Raw genomic sequence first — 18,515 nt, 5'->3', positions numbered from 1 at the left:
ATACATATAAGACGGCTTGGCTATAAACAGCTAGCAATAAAACAGCTCTCTCTCTTTTGTCTCTCTTTAGTGCTCACTAAGCCAAAGTCAAAGAATTTTTTTTTTCATTCCAACTTAAACAAATTCTGGTAACTTTTAACTGTACAGTTAAACCAGGATAACCAGTTTTAGGCCATTTATCTAAAATGATTAGTTCATATTTTAAAATATTTACATTGATTTCATTATACTTGCAAGATACAAGAAAAAAATTACCCTAAAACTACCTACCAATTCACTTATTCGATCAAAAAAATAGGTGTTCCAGCCATCAACAATTATTTCAGGTCTTTTCTCCTCTTCGTATATCTAAAATAGAATTTCGAAACATTCATTCGGTGTAACTGCAACATTTATTAAGTACCCTAGGCATAATGCTAGGAGTTTGTAATATAATTTGGGGAAGAGAAGAATATCACATGTACAAAAATGTAACACAAATTAAAATAGGATACATTCATTGGAAAAGTGAAATGTAATACTGTGAAAGATGTAGAGAACTGAATGAGGAGATGCAGCCTGAAACAGGCCTTGAAGGAAGGGGAAGACAGAGAGAGAGAGAGAGAGTGTGTGTGTGTGTGGGGATGTGTGTGTGTTCTACTACCAGCATGGAGGAACAGTCTGCACAAGTGCAGTGACAGAGGAGGCAGGATGTGATCACAGAACAGTTAGGACTCCAATGAGACTGAAACATAAGAACGTGTGGCAGGGATCTCATAGAGGATCCCTCTCCCCTCCTATATTCCAGAGGGGAAGTAAAGCATAGAAGTCAATAACCACTGAGCACGTGGAGGTTTTCCCAATACCAGACATGCATGATCTCACTCAACTCTCATAACTAACATAAAAGGCAGGCACAATCATGTTTATTTTGCAGAGGAGGAAATGGAGATTCAGAGAATTTCAGTGACTTGCTCATGGTCATACATCAGCTAACAGCACGAGGCATGATTTGAAACCAAGTTTCTCTGGACTCTAGCCTGTGCCCTCTCGACTCCTTTCCCAGACTGTGGTCTTTATCTTTAGGCAATGGGAAGAGGCAGCATCAGACACGGGCATTCAGAAGGTGGCCTGGGCAGCGGTATTAAGGGTAGATTTTATTACTGTTGTTTGTCCTTCATTCTCAAAGAGGAAAAGAAACTTCCATGAATTAAGTTCAAAATCTGAACAATGTCGTTCAGGAAAATGATATTAAAAAAGGCTAACTGCAGAACCATGGAATTTAAGAGTAAAAAGGGTATGCTGCGATTATACCATCCAACAATTCTTCCTTTGCCCACCTCTTGAAGAACAGGAATAACTGGTGGATCCCTTTGCTGTAGGAAGTACAGCACCATGAGAGTGTACGCATATGATGACAAGCTTCCTCTTGATGCATCGCCAATATCACACATCTACGGGGAATGGAAGAAGGAAAAATGCAATCAACAACTTTCTTTTTATTGCACTGATGTATATTTTATTTGCATGAGAAGTCTGAGTATAACAGATTTTATTTGGGAACAAAATGAAAATGATAAATCATTTCCAAAACACTAGAATATGGAAAAGTAGGACAAAAACATATTTAACACAAAAATACATCCAAATTATACTAAAATTTAAAAAGAATCATAGTGGTTTGGATAGATGATGGACTTTAGATAATCACCAAATATCTTACTTCTACGTAGCAATTTGCAGTTTACAAAGTACTTTTGCACACATTTTTATTTCATGGGAGTTTTGCAAAGCTATGTGAAGTAAAGAAAGCATTATATTATCTTTATTTTACAAATGAAGGAACAGGCAAGTGATTATTAGCCCAAGGTGTTATAGCTATCAAGTAACAAGACCAGATGGCCTTAATCCGATTCAGTTTTCCCCATGCAACCACTCTATAATAAATTGTAGCTATTTAAATTCTATCTTCTCCTGAAACTTTTAAACAATTTATAATGGCCACAAAAGTAATTGAGAAGAATAAGATAATTTTATTTCCTAATAAATTGAAACGAGCATGTTTTTCTATTACTCACCTTTGTAAAAACCTTCATAGTATAACACAAATATTTCACTCTGGGATCAATGGAAGAGTAAGCAGCTAAAAGCCTGGTATTATGAAGGGCCTGTTACAAAGATCAGAAATGACACTGTAAGGCAATCACACAACTGAAAAAGAGCTTCAGATATAGGAGGCAATGAACAATAAACAATTTAGCCAATTCATTTCAGAATTAAAAAGAGATACAATATAAAACTGTGCACTGCTGGTGAAAAATCATAATAGTTTGGATAGATGATGGACTTTTGTTCAATACACAAAGTGAAATGTAAAAGAAAAATGGCCAAGAATCAGGCAAATGCCACAGCATATAGACCTTGGCATCCCTCTTTTAGAAGACTTAGATAATGTATTTTTATTTTAAACATATAAGATATGGGCTAGCAGAATCAAAACACTTTTCCATTTAAATATCAGAAATACTTCAAGAAATGGAAGTGTTTAAATTAATACTAATGTGAACAACAACAAATTCTAAAGGCGTGGGGAATGAATTCTTGTCTACAAACTAAGGGAAATACTTGGAGAGAATCTTACCAATGTGTTATACAAACTGATATCCACTTCCAGACCACTTCTCACATGGAAGAACTTGACAATTGGTACCTTTGCTGTAGTAATGGGCAAGACATTTCTGAGCCCTAGGATGGAAAATTTAATTTAAAGCTATCATTTAACATCGTTTAATATAACAGCAACATTATTTAAACAGCCCATAGCTGGAAAGTCATCTTAATAACTTAGTATTGTTTTGTAATTAAACCTGACCCCATCCTATATCATCTCATTTACCTTGGTTAAACACAGAAAATGGGGAGCACAACAATTAGGAAAAGCCTTTTGTGCTTAATTTTGTTTACTGCCCCAATACAAAACTTTCTATCATATTAAACAAGTCTACTTGAAACAAAGATTTAAGTTTTATTTGCTTTAAAAAAAAGGATTAAAGACAGGAAAGAAAAAAAAAGTTATTTGAAAACAAACTCAACTAATGGTGACAGCTTGTTTCCCCCACCTAGAAAAGCAAACACAATGGAGAAAGGCAATTTCCCCGTTTGGGAACATTCATCTCTCTTTGAAGAATGTCAATGGAAATGCCAAATGTGATGATCTGTGAGCAAATAGGGAACTGATTGAGAGCATCAATTCAATTCACTTGCTCCCCTCCTTATCCCTTTCTCTTCCAGTTATGTTTAATCCTTTCCATTCCATGGACTCCATTTCCTTTTTAAATTTTTTGCCTTCAAATATACAAAATTCTCCCCTATTCTGCTGGAAAAAAAAAATTCCATTATCTTCCTTTGATCCTGCTGCCCTTTCTGACTATTACAGAGTCTATTTCTCACCTTCCTTTTGTTGCCAAACTTCATGGAGTGATCTGTGCTGACTCCCTCCATTTCCCGACTCATCTTTTCTTCCTTAATCTTTCCGCCATTTGGGAATTCTGCCCTCTCCCAAGTTATTAAAGGCCTCTCTAAGTGACCATCCTGTCCTCCCTTTTGTGACGCCGCACCAGTCTGCCTCTCCAATGCCTCCTCAGTCTTTCTCCCTGAATGCTCTTCTCCCTCCTGTCACAGGCTCACTAAACATTCTCTGTTCTGGTACTCTCCAAGGCTCCAACTATCACCCCTGTTTAAATGAATTCTCCATCTTCCGTTGAAATTCTAGTCCTGTGCCTCCAACTGCCTAGTGGAAATTTCCACATGGATGTTATATTTTTACCATGAACTCCTTCCCAAAATAAAGCCCTTCTACAGCTTCCACATTTTGGTCAAAGCACTACCAGTCACCCATTTATTACCTGGGGCACACTGTTTCTTTATCTCCTCCAACTATAGCCAACTATATACAACTTTAAGATCTACAACTCTAGTCACTGTACCCATAAACTCTTGTAATGATTACTGCACAGTCTTCCAACTGGTCTCTCTGTTAATCATTTGATTCATCCTGAATTCTGCACGATGAATTTTCTTTAAACACTCTGCTGTGAAGAAACTCTTCAACAACTACTACTCACATTTATACAGGGTTTTATATAACTACCCAAGACTTTAAGGATTAAGTTCAAATGACTTAATCTGATCAGAGAATTTACAGTAACAGACAGAAGGGATCACAGAGGTGATGTAGACCACCTCTTACTTGAAATATACTTTTCCTATATAAAAATATATAAATATAATATATAAAAAATATAAATATACTTCTCCTTGTCAAAAAAGATTTTCAGTGACTGGGACTACCAGGCAGCTTGTTTCACTTTTACATAGCTCTAATTGTTACCAAATTCTTCTTTATACTGAGCCAAAATCTACTTCCCCGAAACTTCTGAAGATCTGTCCTAACATTCCCACCTGCAGCCACACCGGATGAGTACAGCCCCTCTTCCAAATCACAACTCTTCAAGTATCTTCAAACAGTTTACTATATCTCTCCAATCTTCCAGTTATCATGTCTCTTTCATTCTCTTTAAGCTATACACCACTACTTCGTGTAACTATTCCTCATAGGATATAATTTTAAGTTTCCTCATCAGTCTGGTCAACCTTCTCAGGATACGCTCCAGTTTGCCAATGTTCCTCTTAAAGCATGTAGTTTTCAAGCTCTTTTCTCCCACTAATTTTCCAAATGAATCTACTAACAGCCAGGTGAGTCTTTTGGAACACTCTTCCCTTCCCAGTCTTCACCCTTTGTTGAACCAGTTTAGTTCTATGTTACCTCCTCTTCTTCGACCCCTTGCTCTCTTGCCCTGTTATTGATTATGCCTTTCTAAAGCCCAACCCTATATGACTCCACTATCTGTCTCCTTCACTCTTATTCCTATGCTGCTGGATGGAGTTAGAAGAAGTTGCTAATTGGGTCCACTACAAATTTACATTATCTAATCTTAAACGGGCTTTCACTGTAGCAAGGCATTTCTTTACCCTAATTGGTTTTCTTTATTACTTTCCACAGTGGCTGTTCCAACCTTTCTCATCTCTCTGCAAGCCTCCTACAGCATTCCTATCTGCTCACCTTATTAACTATAAACACACATTTTACCAAAGAAATTGAAGCCATTCACTGAAAGATCCTTCTTTTCCCCTCTTCCTCATCTCACAGCCCCTCTAACAATGTTCTCTCTCATACTCTCCTTCGCCTTGTCTCTGAAGAGGCAGACCTACTCTTCTACATGCATCTTTGATACCTCTCCTTCTCATCCACTCAGCAGACTCTATCCTCTGTCAACCCCACTCTCTGTCTCTAATCTTCAATCTCTCCTCTATTGGCTCTTTCTCTGCTACCTAAAAACATGTCTGCCTCCTGTCCAAACTTAAAAAATCCTCACTTGATCCTGCTAGGTATCATCTTATAATCTCTCCTTTTTTCAGCTAAACTCTCTGAAAAAGCCCATGCTATCTGCTTCTACTTCCTTTCCTCTAAAACTGTAATCTGATTTCCAGCCTAATTATTTATCTCCAACTGCTTCCTCCAAAATCACCAGGTGTCACTCACTTGCAAAATCTAGTGGTCTTTTCTTAATTCTCATTCTTCTTGACTTCTGCAGTGTCTGACACTTGATCACCTCCCTCCTGAATACTCTCCATCTGGGTCTTTGTGACACTGTCCTCCTTTAGTCCTTCTGTCTGATACGCTCTTATTCAGTCTCATTCATGTTATGCTCACTAACAGCTTTAGGTTGGGTCCTCTTTTCTTTTCCCTCTATGCAATATTACTTGGTATTCTCCCAGCTTTCCTGGATTCTGATACCATCTACATGCAGATGATTCTTAGATGTTCTAGCCTCTCTTCTGAGCCCCAGTTCCAACTGCTTGCTGGACATTTTGAATTTAATGTCCTGTAGATATCTCAAACCCAACATTTCCAAGACAGAATTTAATACTTTTTCAAGCAAAACCACCTTCTTTACTTTCCTATTATACTGCTATCCAGGGCACAACCATCTTTGCCACCTTAGTGTCATCCTCACCTCATTCCTCTATATATCTAATTAGTTTAACCTCTGACAATGTCTCTGCTATAAATCTCCTTCTCTCTACTGTCTCAAGGCTCTCCCCACTGCAGTCCGTCATTCACTCAGCTGCCAAAGTGATTTTCTTAAAGTATAAATCTGACCATGTCATTCACCGCTACTCAAGACAATTCAATAGCTCCCTTTTACCTCCAGGATCAAACATTCTTTGTCTGATATTCAGAACTCTTTACAGCTTAGTTCCTTTCGACTTTCCAGTCTCCTAACACTTCACTCCCCCCTTCCATAGATTCTATGATCCAGTTATATGCCCTCCTTGCTGTTCCTCAAACATGACACTTCACTTCCTGCCTTCATGTCCCTGCAATGGTTGTCCTGATGCCCAGAATGCTTTCTTCCTCATCTCTGCCTCTTAGGATCCCTGGTTTCCTTCAAAACTCACTCCAAATGCTATTTTTTACAGGATACCTTTCCTGGTCCATCCAGGTGCTAGAACTTTTCCCTCTGTTCCACCTACTCTGGATACGTATCTATTTATTTGCATGTTGCCTCCCCTGTTACAGTGTAAGCTCCTGGAAAGCTCCAGATGACTTTTACCTTTCCTCCTATTTCCAAAGCCTGGTGTCTAATATTTATTAAGTGTGTGCTGAGTAACCACTAAGGTTATCATTCTTGTTCCATTCACCCTGGAATACTTTTCTTTAACCTCTTTTCCATTTCAAGCCCTATCACCTTCATGACTCTTCTGAGACCGTGCAGTTTCATTCCATAATGGAGTTCCTCTCCTCTCTGAACTCTTACCAGTATAACTGCACACAGGCTGATGCTCATTTTTCATGTGCTCTGCCTCCTCCATGAGACTGTTAAGATGACAAGAACCATAAGAAGGACCACGCTGACATTTCTTTTGTAGCCCCCTCTCCCTCCAGTGGTTATTATAGGAATTTATGCATAGTAGGCACTCAATGAAAACTGGTGAAATGAATAAAAAGTTAATCATTTCAAATCTCTTTAGTTCCTTTGAGCCCATCCCTTCCTGAATCCTCCCAAACCTTGCTTGAATAACTTCATCTTTGATCTCTCCCTTTCTCCCAGCTCCTTTACCTTTGTCTATAACAGTAAGTTTCTTTTCTTAAAGAAAACAAAAACACAGCCACCCCCATCATCTGATGAACATCCTCTCTCCATCTCTGTTCCTCTTCCCCCCACCCTCCTTACTACTTACTTTCTAGAAAGGATAGATTATATTTGCTCTTTTCCTTGACCACCAAATCACTTCTCAAACTTCGGCGATCTGGCTTCTGTTTCCACCACTCTACAACCATTTTTTTCCAAAGGAATCAGCAACCTCTTAATTGCCATATCCAATAACACCCTCAACCTTCAATCTTAATTTTTTGGTTGCACTGATACTGCTAACCACTCCCTCCTTACTGATGTCCATTACAATGCTCTGTCCTACTTCCCTTCCTACCGGCCTGCTCCTTTTCAGTATCATTCACTAAATTATTTCTTCTACCTAATGTATGAATTTGACCATACCATATTTCTGATCAAAAACTTTCATTGGCTCTCCACTGCCTATTTTTTTAACATGGAGTCGGATCCTATACAATCTGTTCTTAATCTACCTTCCTTCCTATGGTTCACTTTACTTCACATAAAAATCTAGCTAAAATAGACCATCAGCTACTCACTGCCCTTACTACTCTCCTCTCCCTTTTGGCATTGGTACAAGCTGGCCTTTGAGCCTGGAAAATACTCCCTTCCCATCTACCTTTTGAAATTCTCTTCTTTCAAGGCCTACCTCCTCTACCAGCATATCCTCCATAAAGTCTGTCTTGACCATTGCAACTAAAATGACTTTTCCTTTCCATATTTCGAGTAGCACCATTTGGATGACTCCTTTGCTCTCATCGCACTCTACCTTGTACTACAGTTAGCGGGGAACATGTTATAGCCTCACTATTAGAACATAAGTTCCCTCAAGAAAATAACCCTCTTATTTCAGATACTGAATAACTGGGCAAATCTCTGGCCCTTAGTTGCCTTGGTTGTAAAATGAGGGGGTTCTGAGGTTTCTTCTAGCTCTAAATTTGTGATTCTATGATTACATTTCTTTGCATATATTCCTAGAACCTTTGCACATAGCAAGTGTATTATAATTATTTGTATTAAGAATGAATGTTATAAATTTGATCAATAGCAGGATTCTGGAGCCATCATCACATTCCTTTGTGATATACTTTGTATACATTCTTAACTTTTAATATTAAATGTCTGGATAAGAAATTCTTGAGTAAAGGAATACTGATTATAGGCCATGGCTCACATTAAATTATTCAATGCAAAATTTGTTGAACTTTGTTGGCTTATTTGCAAAGTAAGTTGATACTCCCAGCCAGTTGCCTAGTTTAAATTTACAAATGAAATTCTTCAAGAGCTTTATCAATCTGGAAGAAGAAACTTTTCATAGTTTGTTCCTCTGGGATGGGGAAAGTTTTATAATTTCATCAAATGTCATCTTACTAGAAATCATAACCCTATGGAATTCATATACACTATCTGGAAGTAAAAAATATTCCCCCATTTGAAATAAATTCTGGGTTCCCCAATGATCAGACCTAATTATGTCTGTGTACATATATGAAAAACCAACTGACACTCACGCTAACTTTCAATTCCACTAGAAACATGGGGAGGAAAAGATTTAAGATTTGTCCAGTTACCCCAATGACAGGTAAAGTCTTTATTCAAACTCCTAGAAATGAAGAATACAAAGGAAAAGAAGACTTTAACTCTTATAGCAGGTGTATGCACTATGAATTTAAGCATTACAACCATGCCTGTCTTTAACTAAAAGTATAAAAAACAGTTCAATGTACTTTTACGAAGGGAAAAAAGTATACCCGTATTATTTATAACAATAGTGGAAACTTTAAACTATTGCTAAATATTTAAGGACAAGCAGATGGCACTTTAAACTTATTTCAGATGAACAAATTCCATACTACGTTTAGCCCCAGGAAGGTAAAAGTATAAGCTATTCCAAACTAACATACCATGCCTCTCTGGTACCTGTCTTGTAATGAACTGAAACACAAGTCAGTGAAGGAAGCACACAAAATATCACAAGCTCTTTGAAGGTTTCCTAATCACCTAAAACAGGCAAAAACTATTTTTGTTTAATTACATGGAATATTTTTGCAAAAAAGTATCAAGATGGCAAATTTGCGCTAACAAAAATATTTTTATTTAATCACAATGCTACGTAGCTGAAATTGTAGGTAATTCAGAGGTTTATTAAAGAGAAGGCAAAATCCAATTAGCTCATAGAGTACCTGAATGTTTTTTGAGGACTCTTGATAGTTCTTCAATCATTCTTATGCAATCTAATCCCTGGAACAAAAATAGCAAATCATTATATCAATATTAAAGAGCTTTTCTTAAAATGATAGCACAAATAAAAATTTCCATTACCTTTAGAAATTCCCAAATTCATTTCATGGATTTGGAGTCAGAAGACCAGAGTTTGAATGATAGAACCATGACAAGATATAAGCACCTTGAGGGCAGAGACTGTTTAATTTTTTTCTTTGTATCCCTAATACATAATAAGTGCTTAATACATGTTTGTTGATAAAATAAGATGTACAGAAATGAGAATTTAAAAAATCAGTCTGAATATCTTATAATCCTCTAACGTTGTTGTTTCTTCTTCTTTCTTGAAGAGGATCAAGAAAGGATCAGGAGGATGATATCTTGACTGGAGCATGAATTGGATTTAAGTGAGGCAGGGCTGTACAAAGTCGTCAGCCTCATTCTCTCCTCCAGAGTAATCAAAGTCCACTGGCAAGACAAAAGTCAAGATGACTGGTGATTGCCTGGGAGCTTATATTTTGTAAGAATTTTGGGGTTTAAGGGCTAGATTTTTTTACTTTATTTTAACCATCCATCATTTTCAAAAAGGTGGGACAATTTTTTTTTGCCCTGTGCAGTTTCCATTTATGATTTCTTGAAATCTTGAAACACAGGTCTGGAAAAACAGGCTTTTAAAAAGTTCATTGTGTTTCAAATGAAATTAACTTGTTATTCAATCATTTCCCACTCTTTGTGACCCCATTTGGGGCTTTCTTGGTGTGGTTTGCCATTTCCTTCTCTAGCTCATATTACAGGTGAGGAACTGAGGGAAACAAGATTAAGTTTAAGCCCAAAGTGACACACGAGTAAGTGTCTGATATCTTTAAATCCAAGTCACCCCACCTTTCACTGAATGGCCAAAAATAACTTGGTGGCTTTAGCAATTCTGAGGATGTGAACAATTCAAGGCAACTAAGGACCACCCAATTTTTAATTATCTGGGAAAATACCACACTGAAGTATAGCATTCTGCAGGTGAAAGAAATTTTCTGACTTCTATTACCAATAACAAATGCAAATTATCTATGACCACTCAGGGACACATAATATTAAGAGAAAAAACACTGGACCAGTACTCAGTAAAGAACTGACTTTGAACCCTGGTTCTGATCATGCTAACTGTGAACCTGGGCAAACTGTGCCCCTGAGACTTGGTTTCCTCATCTATACGTTGGGGATAACAATCTTTTCCCTGCCTACTGCACAGGATTATCATGAGGAAGTGTTCTGTAAGTCAAAAGGTACCACGGAATTGTGATTCCTTTATCATTATCTTCATCATCATCATCATCATCATCAACACTCTACCTCAGAAGTTTCAAGTCCATCAATTGTCATACAGATGTCCAGGTCACTCTGTTTGAACCCAAATCCATTTTTGGAAGAACCAAATAAGCTCAATTTGGTGCCTGTTAGAAATATATTATAAATAGTCAATAATTTTTTGAGGACATTTTATTTTCAAACAGGCATTCTCAAGAATGGGCAATTAGGTATTAGAATATTAAATATCTTATTTTGTGTAAAAAAAGGACAAATTTAGAAGTAAAGCTTTCAAAAGTATAAAATATACAAATTAAGGTCCCAACTCACTAACAATCTCACTGAGGACAAATATTGGTCTCTCTTAACTTTTGGTTTATTTTACAATCCCATCTATTGTTTACCTCAAAATTTGCTTTTATTAAAGGTAAACTATATAAAGCAAGAAAAATAGCCATTTGTGTCAATGTCAAAGTCTTAGGACAGATAAATTTCAAGATAAAATCTACAGCATCTCCCTACATCTATAGTTATTAAGTTTGCTACTTCTTTGAAAAAATTATTTTTGAACTGTGATTTTAAATTTGATTGAAACTTCAAATGGAAACAAAATATATGCATGGCATTTGTTAATAAAAACAAGATTTCAATACTCAAACTACTGGTATGCTACAATTTTGAACATCAAGCTACAGCACCAATCACATCATTTATTTTTCTCTAAGTCAGTAAGTCTGGAACAAAATTATTGGTCTTCTAGAAATGTTAAGCTATGAAAAAAATACATAAATAACCATATAAATAACCTTACCTGGAAACTCTTGTCTTATGAAACTTTCCAGGTTTTGCCGAATATGTTCACGAGCTTGATCTTCTAAAGCAGTTGCAGAAAAATCCTCTGTTTAAAATAAACAGAAACAATTGTCAAAGAGCTTTCAAAATTTTGCCCAAGAAGTAGAACCAAACTTTCATTAAAAAACAATTCTCCTCATCCCCAAATTTCTAAGCATCTCTATGTGAATAACACTATTATAGAAGCAATGTGATCACAGAAAAAAACATAGCCAGATCTCAGAAGTTAAGAAAGTCACAATAAATTACTAAGAATTACTGAAATTAAAAAAAAAAGAAATTCTGAAATTATCTTTTCAAGAGAAACTATATTTTGGTATGGTTAAAAATAAGGATGGCTTTGATAGATCAGCCTGAAACTTTCAAGACATTATTTTGTTAAGATGGTCCGTTAGCTTTCAAAGACTTGAGAGCTCTGAACAACCTTCACTTATTTCAGGGGACTGATGATGAAGAAGGTTACCCACTTCTTTTCAGAGAGGTGACTGGACTCAGAGTACAACAGAATGAAATATATTTTTTGGACATATCCAATGTGGACATTTGTTTGGCTCGACTATTCGTATCTGTTACAAGGCTTTTTCTGTTTGTCTGAGGGATGGGGGGGGAAGAGGGCAGGTGTGTGGTGGGATGAGAGGGAGATAAAAACAGATTTCTATTAATTAAAAAATGGTGGTAAAACAAAGAAACTGCTTTGACTAGCTGGATACCTACTTTTATTTATAATGCTTAAAGTGAAAATATTATCACAAGATTCTCTGTATTTTATTTCTCTCAGTTGAAACTTGGAACCCTAAAGATCTAATGAATCTTTATAATGAACACAATACCAGAACAGTTAGAAATTAAAATAAGTCAGGACTGATAAACAGATATGGATATTTCTCATATCTTAAGCCATCTCCTAGTTTGGCAATTTTTTGACGCCTACTTTAATGTTCCTAGAAATTAGTAAGAAATGTTGATAACTTACTGTAACACTGGATGCAAACTTGATCTAAGATATTTGAAAATCTGGGTGTTAATGGTGGCAAAGGATCCAGTTCAATTTTTTTGAAGTCTTCAGGGCAATCCTTCTTTAGATGGCCCTCTCGCTTGCACAAACTACATACTACAGTAGGAGGCTACATGAAAGGGAAAAGCAAAAAGACTTAAATGCAGTTTCTAATATGGGAGTTCCTAACCTTTTCTAGCAAAATATTCTACTTTTTATTTTCTCAAAGTGTCATCATTATCAGGGGTGGGGTATGGTATGATACAGCTGGAACAGTTAGCAACTTTTAATAGTTTTGGGCAGGAAACTGGGGGAATGCTAAAACCTAGGAAGAAGCCTAGTTAATCAAGTTGGGCTTAAAGATCAAATGAAATCAATCACTACCAATCAGTTTAGCAAGCCTGTTCTATGAAATGAAAATTAAATTAATATACACAAAATTAAAAAAAAAATTCAAGCTGTTACTTTGGAAGTTAAATTTTTTTACCTTGCCCTTGGTGAAGACAGGCTTACTAAATTCATAGAATAAGTCTGAATGATCTACAGTTGAATCTTCCTCATAGACTTTTTCTTCCTTAAGAGGGTGTTTTTCATTTAATTCTATTAGCAAGGGTTCATCTATATTTTTTCTAACTTCTTTCAAATCTTCATATTTAACAGGAACAACTAATCCATCCTCTTCAGAGAGGGCATCCTCATTTCCATATCCAGTATATGTGTCCAGCTCATCCTGTATAGTAATATTGTCCCTTTCATTGATGGTATGCCTGGCTTCTTCTTCATCCTCTTCCTCATCATCTGAATTAGTGATTCCTGATGTCTGGCCCTGTACTGAATGTGTAGCCTTGTTTGAGTCTTCCAGTTCATCTGTACCTTCTGTGCTTTCCCCATCCATGTCAGCCTTGTCATGCACAGTAACAAAGTCATCCCTTTCAGTTATTGTAATGTTTTGGAAACTCTCTAAATCTGAAATGCTGTCAGTCTCCATATCAAGGTCATTGGTATGGCCAAGTAGTTCTCCATTTTCACTGTCATCATCTAATTCTTGATCCATAGTTGCCAAATTTTTCTCCCAGTCTTGTCTTATATCAGGATCTTCCTCCTCCTCCTCCTCCTCATCTTCATCATTTCCACTTTCTGTTTCCTCACAGTGTGGTTTGAAATCCTCAGAATCATCAAAAATTACTTCTTCAATGATACAATCCAAGTCTCCTTGGTTGATTCCAACTTGAACATCTCCTAAGTCCTCTGCTGGGCTTTCAAAACCATCAAACATCTTTCCAGTATTTCTCTGATGGGTCTTGAAGCTTTCTACAGTATTGGGAGCATCGATACAGTCACTCACAACCATGATTTTGTTATTTATTATTTGTACTTCAGGGTCACGCTTTACATCATCTTCGACGTATTTGGGTGTTTGAGATGCATCTACATTTATATTTGGAGGCTTCTGGGGACTGGTCTTGGCTGCTTTTTTGTGTGGGATAGCAAAATATTTATATGTTGCTCTTAAACAATGAAGTATATATTCATAAACCAGTTGACTGTTCAAGGTTCTTGCCACATTCCTCTTAATGGAGTACGGATCTGTAACAACAAAAAATGCAACATCTTTATTTTACCTTGAAAACAATCAGCGCATTTTAGATTAAAAGCAACAATAAACCAGGCAAAATGAATCCTATTTCTTCAGTGTGACTGTTTTCATTTGGGAGTCAAGATAGAGGGGAAAATGTCACCTCTCACATGAAGAAATCCCTCACATGAAGAAACTCGAAGTATCACAATTCTCTCTTATAACCAACCCACCTTGCACAGCACTGGTATATCCCTTCCTTATCTAGCTGTATGATTGTGGCAGTGGAAAAGAAATGATCAACCTGGCTCTTAAGCCTTGAGGGACTACTTCCTACACTGGAAGGCTCTGCTGAGTGCTCTGCCTCCCCCACTCAGCCAGTCACTTTATAAAGCTTACCTCCACTCTTCCGCCCTGTGAAGCCCCATCACTGAACTGGCTGGACTGAATTCCAGGGGTGAGAGGGAGGCACGAGGAGGAGACACCACTTCTCACAATCTGCTCTCCTCCCCTAAAACTCCAGCAGGGTAGGCAATTGGCCAGAAGAGCTGAGCCAGAGAAACTGCAGGGGAGGGTTTAAAAATGTGAGATCCCCATGACTGCACACAGAATTTTATGCAAAATGCAAAAAACCCTCTTATGCAACATAAAGCTTGAAAAAAAAAATCAAGCAAAAATAAGGGAATTTCATACTGAAGATTCCTTCAGTTAACAATTATGAGGAAGTTCTTAAAAATGTTTTTAAAGGGGCAAAATTTAGATTTCTATATGAGCTTCAACTATGGAACAGCCTAACTTCTAAAAGTTGAAAATGGATTAAGAGGCCAGCCCACCTTCCAATGCCTACTGAATATATCAGTGTGTTTCACTGCAACATAGATTTGGTTTAATAAGCCCTATGTAAGATAATATATGCATATTTTAAATACTGCTGGAGGCTTCATAACAATACATCATGTCTGCAAACTGCTGGAGTCCATGAAACTAATCAATTAATATAAAATGGAGTAAACTGAACCTAGAAGTAAAGATTTATAGTCAGGTTTTTTAAACTTCAAGGAATCATTTACATTTAATGACTGTATAATTAGGATAATGCCTGTACTACAGTTTTTAAAAACTGAGATCTAAGCATGAGACTATACTGAGCTGCATGACATGTAGAGCTCTAGTACAAGGAGGATTCTGACTGTTTACTGCTGGGTTCTGGTACACCTTGTATGAAGGCGATAAAAGAAGACTGAAATAAAGTACATGCTGTTAGATCTACACTTGTTTTTAGTTTTTTTTAAGATGAAAAATCTGGATACCTTCCACAGCAATGCGCTTTTTGGGCCAATCCTTTGCTTCACGAGATATAGCTTCCTTGGCACGTATACTGATAACCAAATCGCCCAAATTAAATTCTAAAGCATAGAAACGAAGCAATTCCACCCAAAGCTGCCCAACTGGTGCAGAACACTGGCTGTCTAAGTCAAATACCAAGGGAACCTATTAATAGCAAAAAGAAGAAATTTTCATTATTATATATATGTCCAAATAATCAGATAAAACAAAATTATACAGATTCTGTTCTAGCAAAATGAAATCTAAGGAAAAGTCTGAGTGTGAAAATCCTTTCGCAGGAAGCTTGAACTGACTACAAAAAAATTAAACTATGTATCAGTAATTGGTTTTTATTATACTTAAAATCTTATCATGACAGCATGGAGCAGTGGGAAGGAAAATGGAACTGGAGTTAGGAGAGATCTGGCTTGATAATCCTGCCTTTGATATTTACTTGTCTTGTGCCACAGGCAAATTCTTTCAGTCTCAATTTCCTAACTATAAAATGAGAACAATATGAATGACAGTACTCTTGCCTCACAGGGTTGCTGTGAGCCAGGATTCAATGAGAAATGTGAAGTATGTTTAAAGTCCTTTGTAAACACTAAATTGCTAGCATGTCAACTATTACACGGGCAGTCTCTCAACACCTTCTCCTGCGTCACTCACCACTGATACATCAGGCATATTTGCTACTTCCAACTGATGAAATGTAGTGAAGGTAGCAAGGATTATGTAAGAGATGCTAACATTCTCAGTTCTGCCCCCACCTAAGCTATCAATACCCCTCAAGTGGATACTGGAAAAAAAGGAAAGAGTACAGGATCCCAGACTATGTAGATTTATAACGATACCATATTTATGACTGGATATTTAGTTTTGATGCCAGGTAATTCTGATGTCAAAGGTTTGGATTTTAAAACATACATATATCTGGATATATTCATTTAAAGAAAATACAAGGATTTTCTGTTATAGAACTTTAAAATTACATGGTATTAGAAACTATTCCAACTTTAAAGATGAAGAAACCAAGGTACAAAGATATAAAATGTCCAGAGCACAAGAAGCATGTCTATTAACTTTCAATCCATTAGCCTCATTATGATAGGCAGTCTCAAGAATACAAAATTCTGTCTGTATATTAAGAAGCAAAGCCATAGTTTAGCTGTCCAGTTCGTACAAAACCCCTCCAATTCAAGTATTTAAGTTTTTATTATTACTGTCCTTTTGGTTTTTTTCAAGTATTTCAAATACTGTAGGATTGTCCCATTGGGAAGAACTAGGAACAATGGATGGAAGTTACAGGTAGGCAAATTTTGGTTCGATATAAAGAAAATTTCCTAAGAATTAGAACTACTTAGAAGTGGAATGGACTGCCTTATGTAGTGAGTTTCCTATAAACAGAATCATTTCAATCAAGCAGAGATTGAAAGACTGCTTTTTCAGGATGCTGTAGGAGGGGATGGACCCTTCTAGCATGCTTTAGATTAGATGACCTTAGGGACCTTTTGTGATTAGAAATACTAGGACTCTTAATATAACTGTTCTGGGTGTTTTGGGTCAAGGTTTGTAATTTTGTCAGTGTAGGAATGCCTAATGCTGAAACTCTAACTATATACATCAGTAATTTATCTGTGACTTAAGAGAGTTGCCTTTAGCATTGACGAGTTATGTGACTTGCCCATGGTTACACAGGCATTATGTATTATTAGATGTGGGACTTGAACCTAAGTTTTTTTATGATCCCAAGTTAACAGTTGTTATAATTTGTAGTATACTTTCTACTTGTCTGTTTCTCCAAATCTCATTTTGCTATACACTGCAATTTTAAACATGTCAGGAGAAGCTATACTTTGATATTCAAAAAACATTACGGAAGACTGGTGTTTCAAAACTGGGAAATCATTTTAGCAGGTGACAAAAGTAGAAGGCAGGAAACTATGTAAGCCACAAATATTATGCAATCAGGGATTTGAATAACAAATAACATTTTACTATTTTTCATCTCTTTTTGCACAAACCTTTTATTGAAGTTAAACATGAAGGCTGAAAGGACTGATAAAGGAAGCTGTAAGGAAAGCTTTTTCAGTTGACATAGGGGATTCTCTCTACCAGTGAAGATTAGTGGTACCTGCTCTGTAACTAAGTCTTAAGTATTTTCTGAGTCAATGAGAGGTTAAAGCAAGTTATCCAGGGTAATATATCTAGTCTATGTCAGAGGTAATTTTTGAACAGAGGTCTTCCTAATTTTGAAATGGGAGTTCTATTCATTATGTCATGTTTCTTTTCAGAAAGCTTCTTCAAGGAATGTTTATGCATTTCTGCTATTATTTACAGATTTCATTACTTCAACCCAAGAGTCAAGAGTTGTGCCTCCAGGCAATCTCATTTCACCTCAGGAAAAAAAAGAACTTTAACCAAGTTAAAATTTGTAACCAAACTGAGCATGGAACCCGGATTTTCCCTGTGCTCTCTAGTCTTGGTTCTAAATCATCTTAGTCCTGGTTCTAAATCCAAATGACTGTTGCTATGTTAACCATGACATTATAGGGGAAATGTAAGAAAATTAATCTTGAATTGCCTTGTGACACTTCTCTCATTACTGTCTTAAATACATTGGTCTGTTATTTGAATTCTCCCTCTGCTTCTCATCCTCTATCAAAAATAATCAAGCAATGAAAATAAGCAATAAGGGAATATGGTAGAAATCTGAAAAATCACCTCTTGGTTAATTAAAAACTGACAGTTTTTCCATTTAATAATGAAAGTAGATAAAAACAAGTTCTGACCTTTCCTCTTTTAAAAGATGTTTCCTTAGATGATTCATCATCTCTTGCAGAAGTAATCTGTTCCCAAACCACCAAATCATTTTCAACTTCTTTAAGGTTAAAATTTGCTAGTTTGTTCAATGAGAATCCTTCAATCTAGGAAAATAGGACAAATACAATCTTAGTAAGTTAAAAACAATACTTATCACCGTATAAGTACATAATACATTTAGGGTTGAGTGTACTTTACTCTC

The 18,515-nt window shown here is 36.5% G+C and overlaps 1 protein-coding gene across 9 annotated transcripts in view; it reads right to left on the bottom strand.

Moving 5' to 3' along the window:
- TUT7 (terminal uridylyl transferase 7) overlaps window positions 1–18,515 on the bottom strand; it is a 77,997-nt gene that overhangs the window by 26,367 nt on the left and 33,115 nt on the right. For all 9 annotated transcript variants that reach the window (XR_011964395.1, XM_072596967.1, XM_072596968.1 and 6 more), the window contains 11 exons: window positions 18,283–18,417; window positions 15,475–15,655; window positions 13,076–14,175; window positions 12,568–12,718; window positions 11,554–11,640; window positions 10,788–10,888; window positions 9,401–9,458; window positions 2,621–2,724; window positions 2,058–2,147; window positions 1,320–1,433; window positions 271–348 (listed from right to left, as the gene is read on the bottom strand). Coding sequence is in view for 8 of the 9 variants with exons in the window: in XM_072596967.1 (XP_072453068.1) it covers window positions 271–348; window positions 1,320–1,433; window positions 2,058–2,147; window positions 2,621–2,724; window positions 9,401–9,458; window positions 10,788–10,888; window positions 11,554–11,640; window positions 12,568–12,718; window positions 13,076–14,175; window positions 15,475–15,655; window positions 18,283–18,417 (2,199 nt within the window). In the remaining variant the exon portion in view is untranslated. The remainder of the gene's footprint in view (window positions 1–270; window positions 349–1,319; window positions 1,434–2,057; window positions 2,148–2,620; window positions 2,725–9,400; window positions 9,459–10,787; window positions 10,889–11,553; window positions 11,641–12,567; window positions 12,719–13,075; window positions 14,176–15,474; window positions 15,656–18,282; window positions 18,418–18,515) is intronic.

Source organism: Notamacropus eugenii, chromosome 3 (genome assembly GCF_028372415.1).
Source record: "Notamacropus eugenii isolate mMacEug1 chromosome 3, mMacEug1.pri_v2, whole genome shotgun sequence".
NCBI lineage: Eukaryota > Metazoa > Chordata > Mammalia > Diprotodontia > Macropodidae > Notamacropus > Notamacropus eugenii.
Note: the sequence above shows the minus strand (reverse complement) of the source record. Positions and strands in the feature narration are given on the sequence as shown.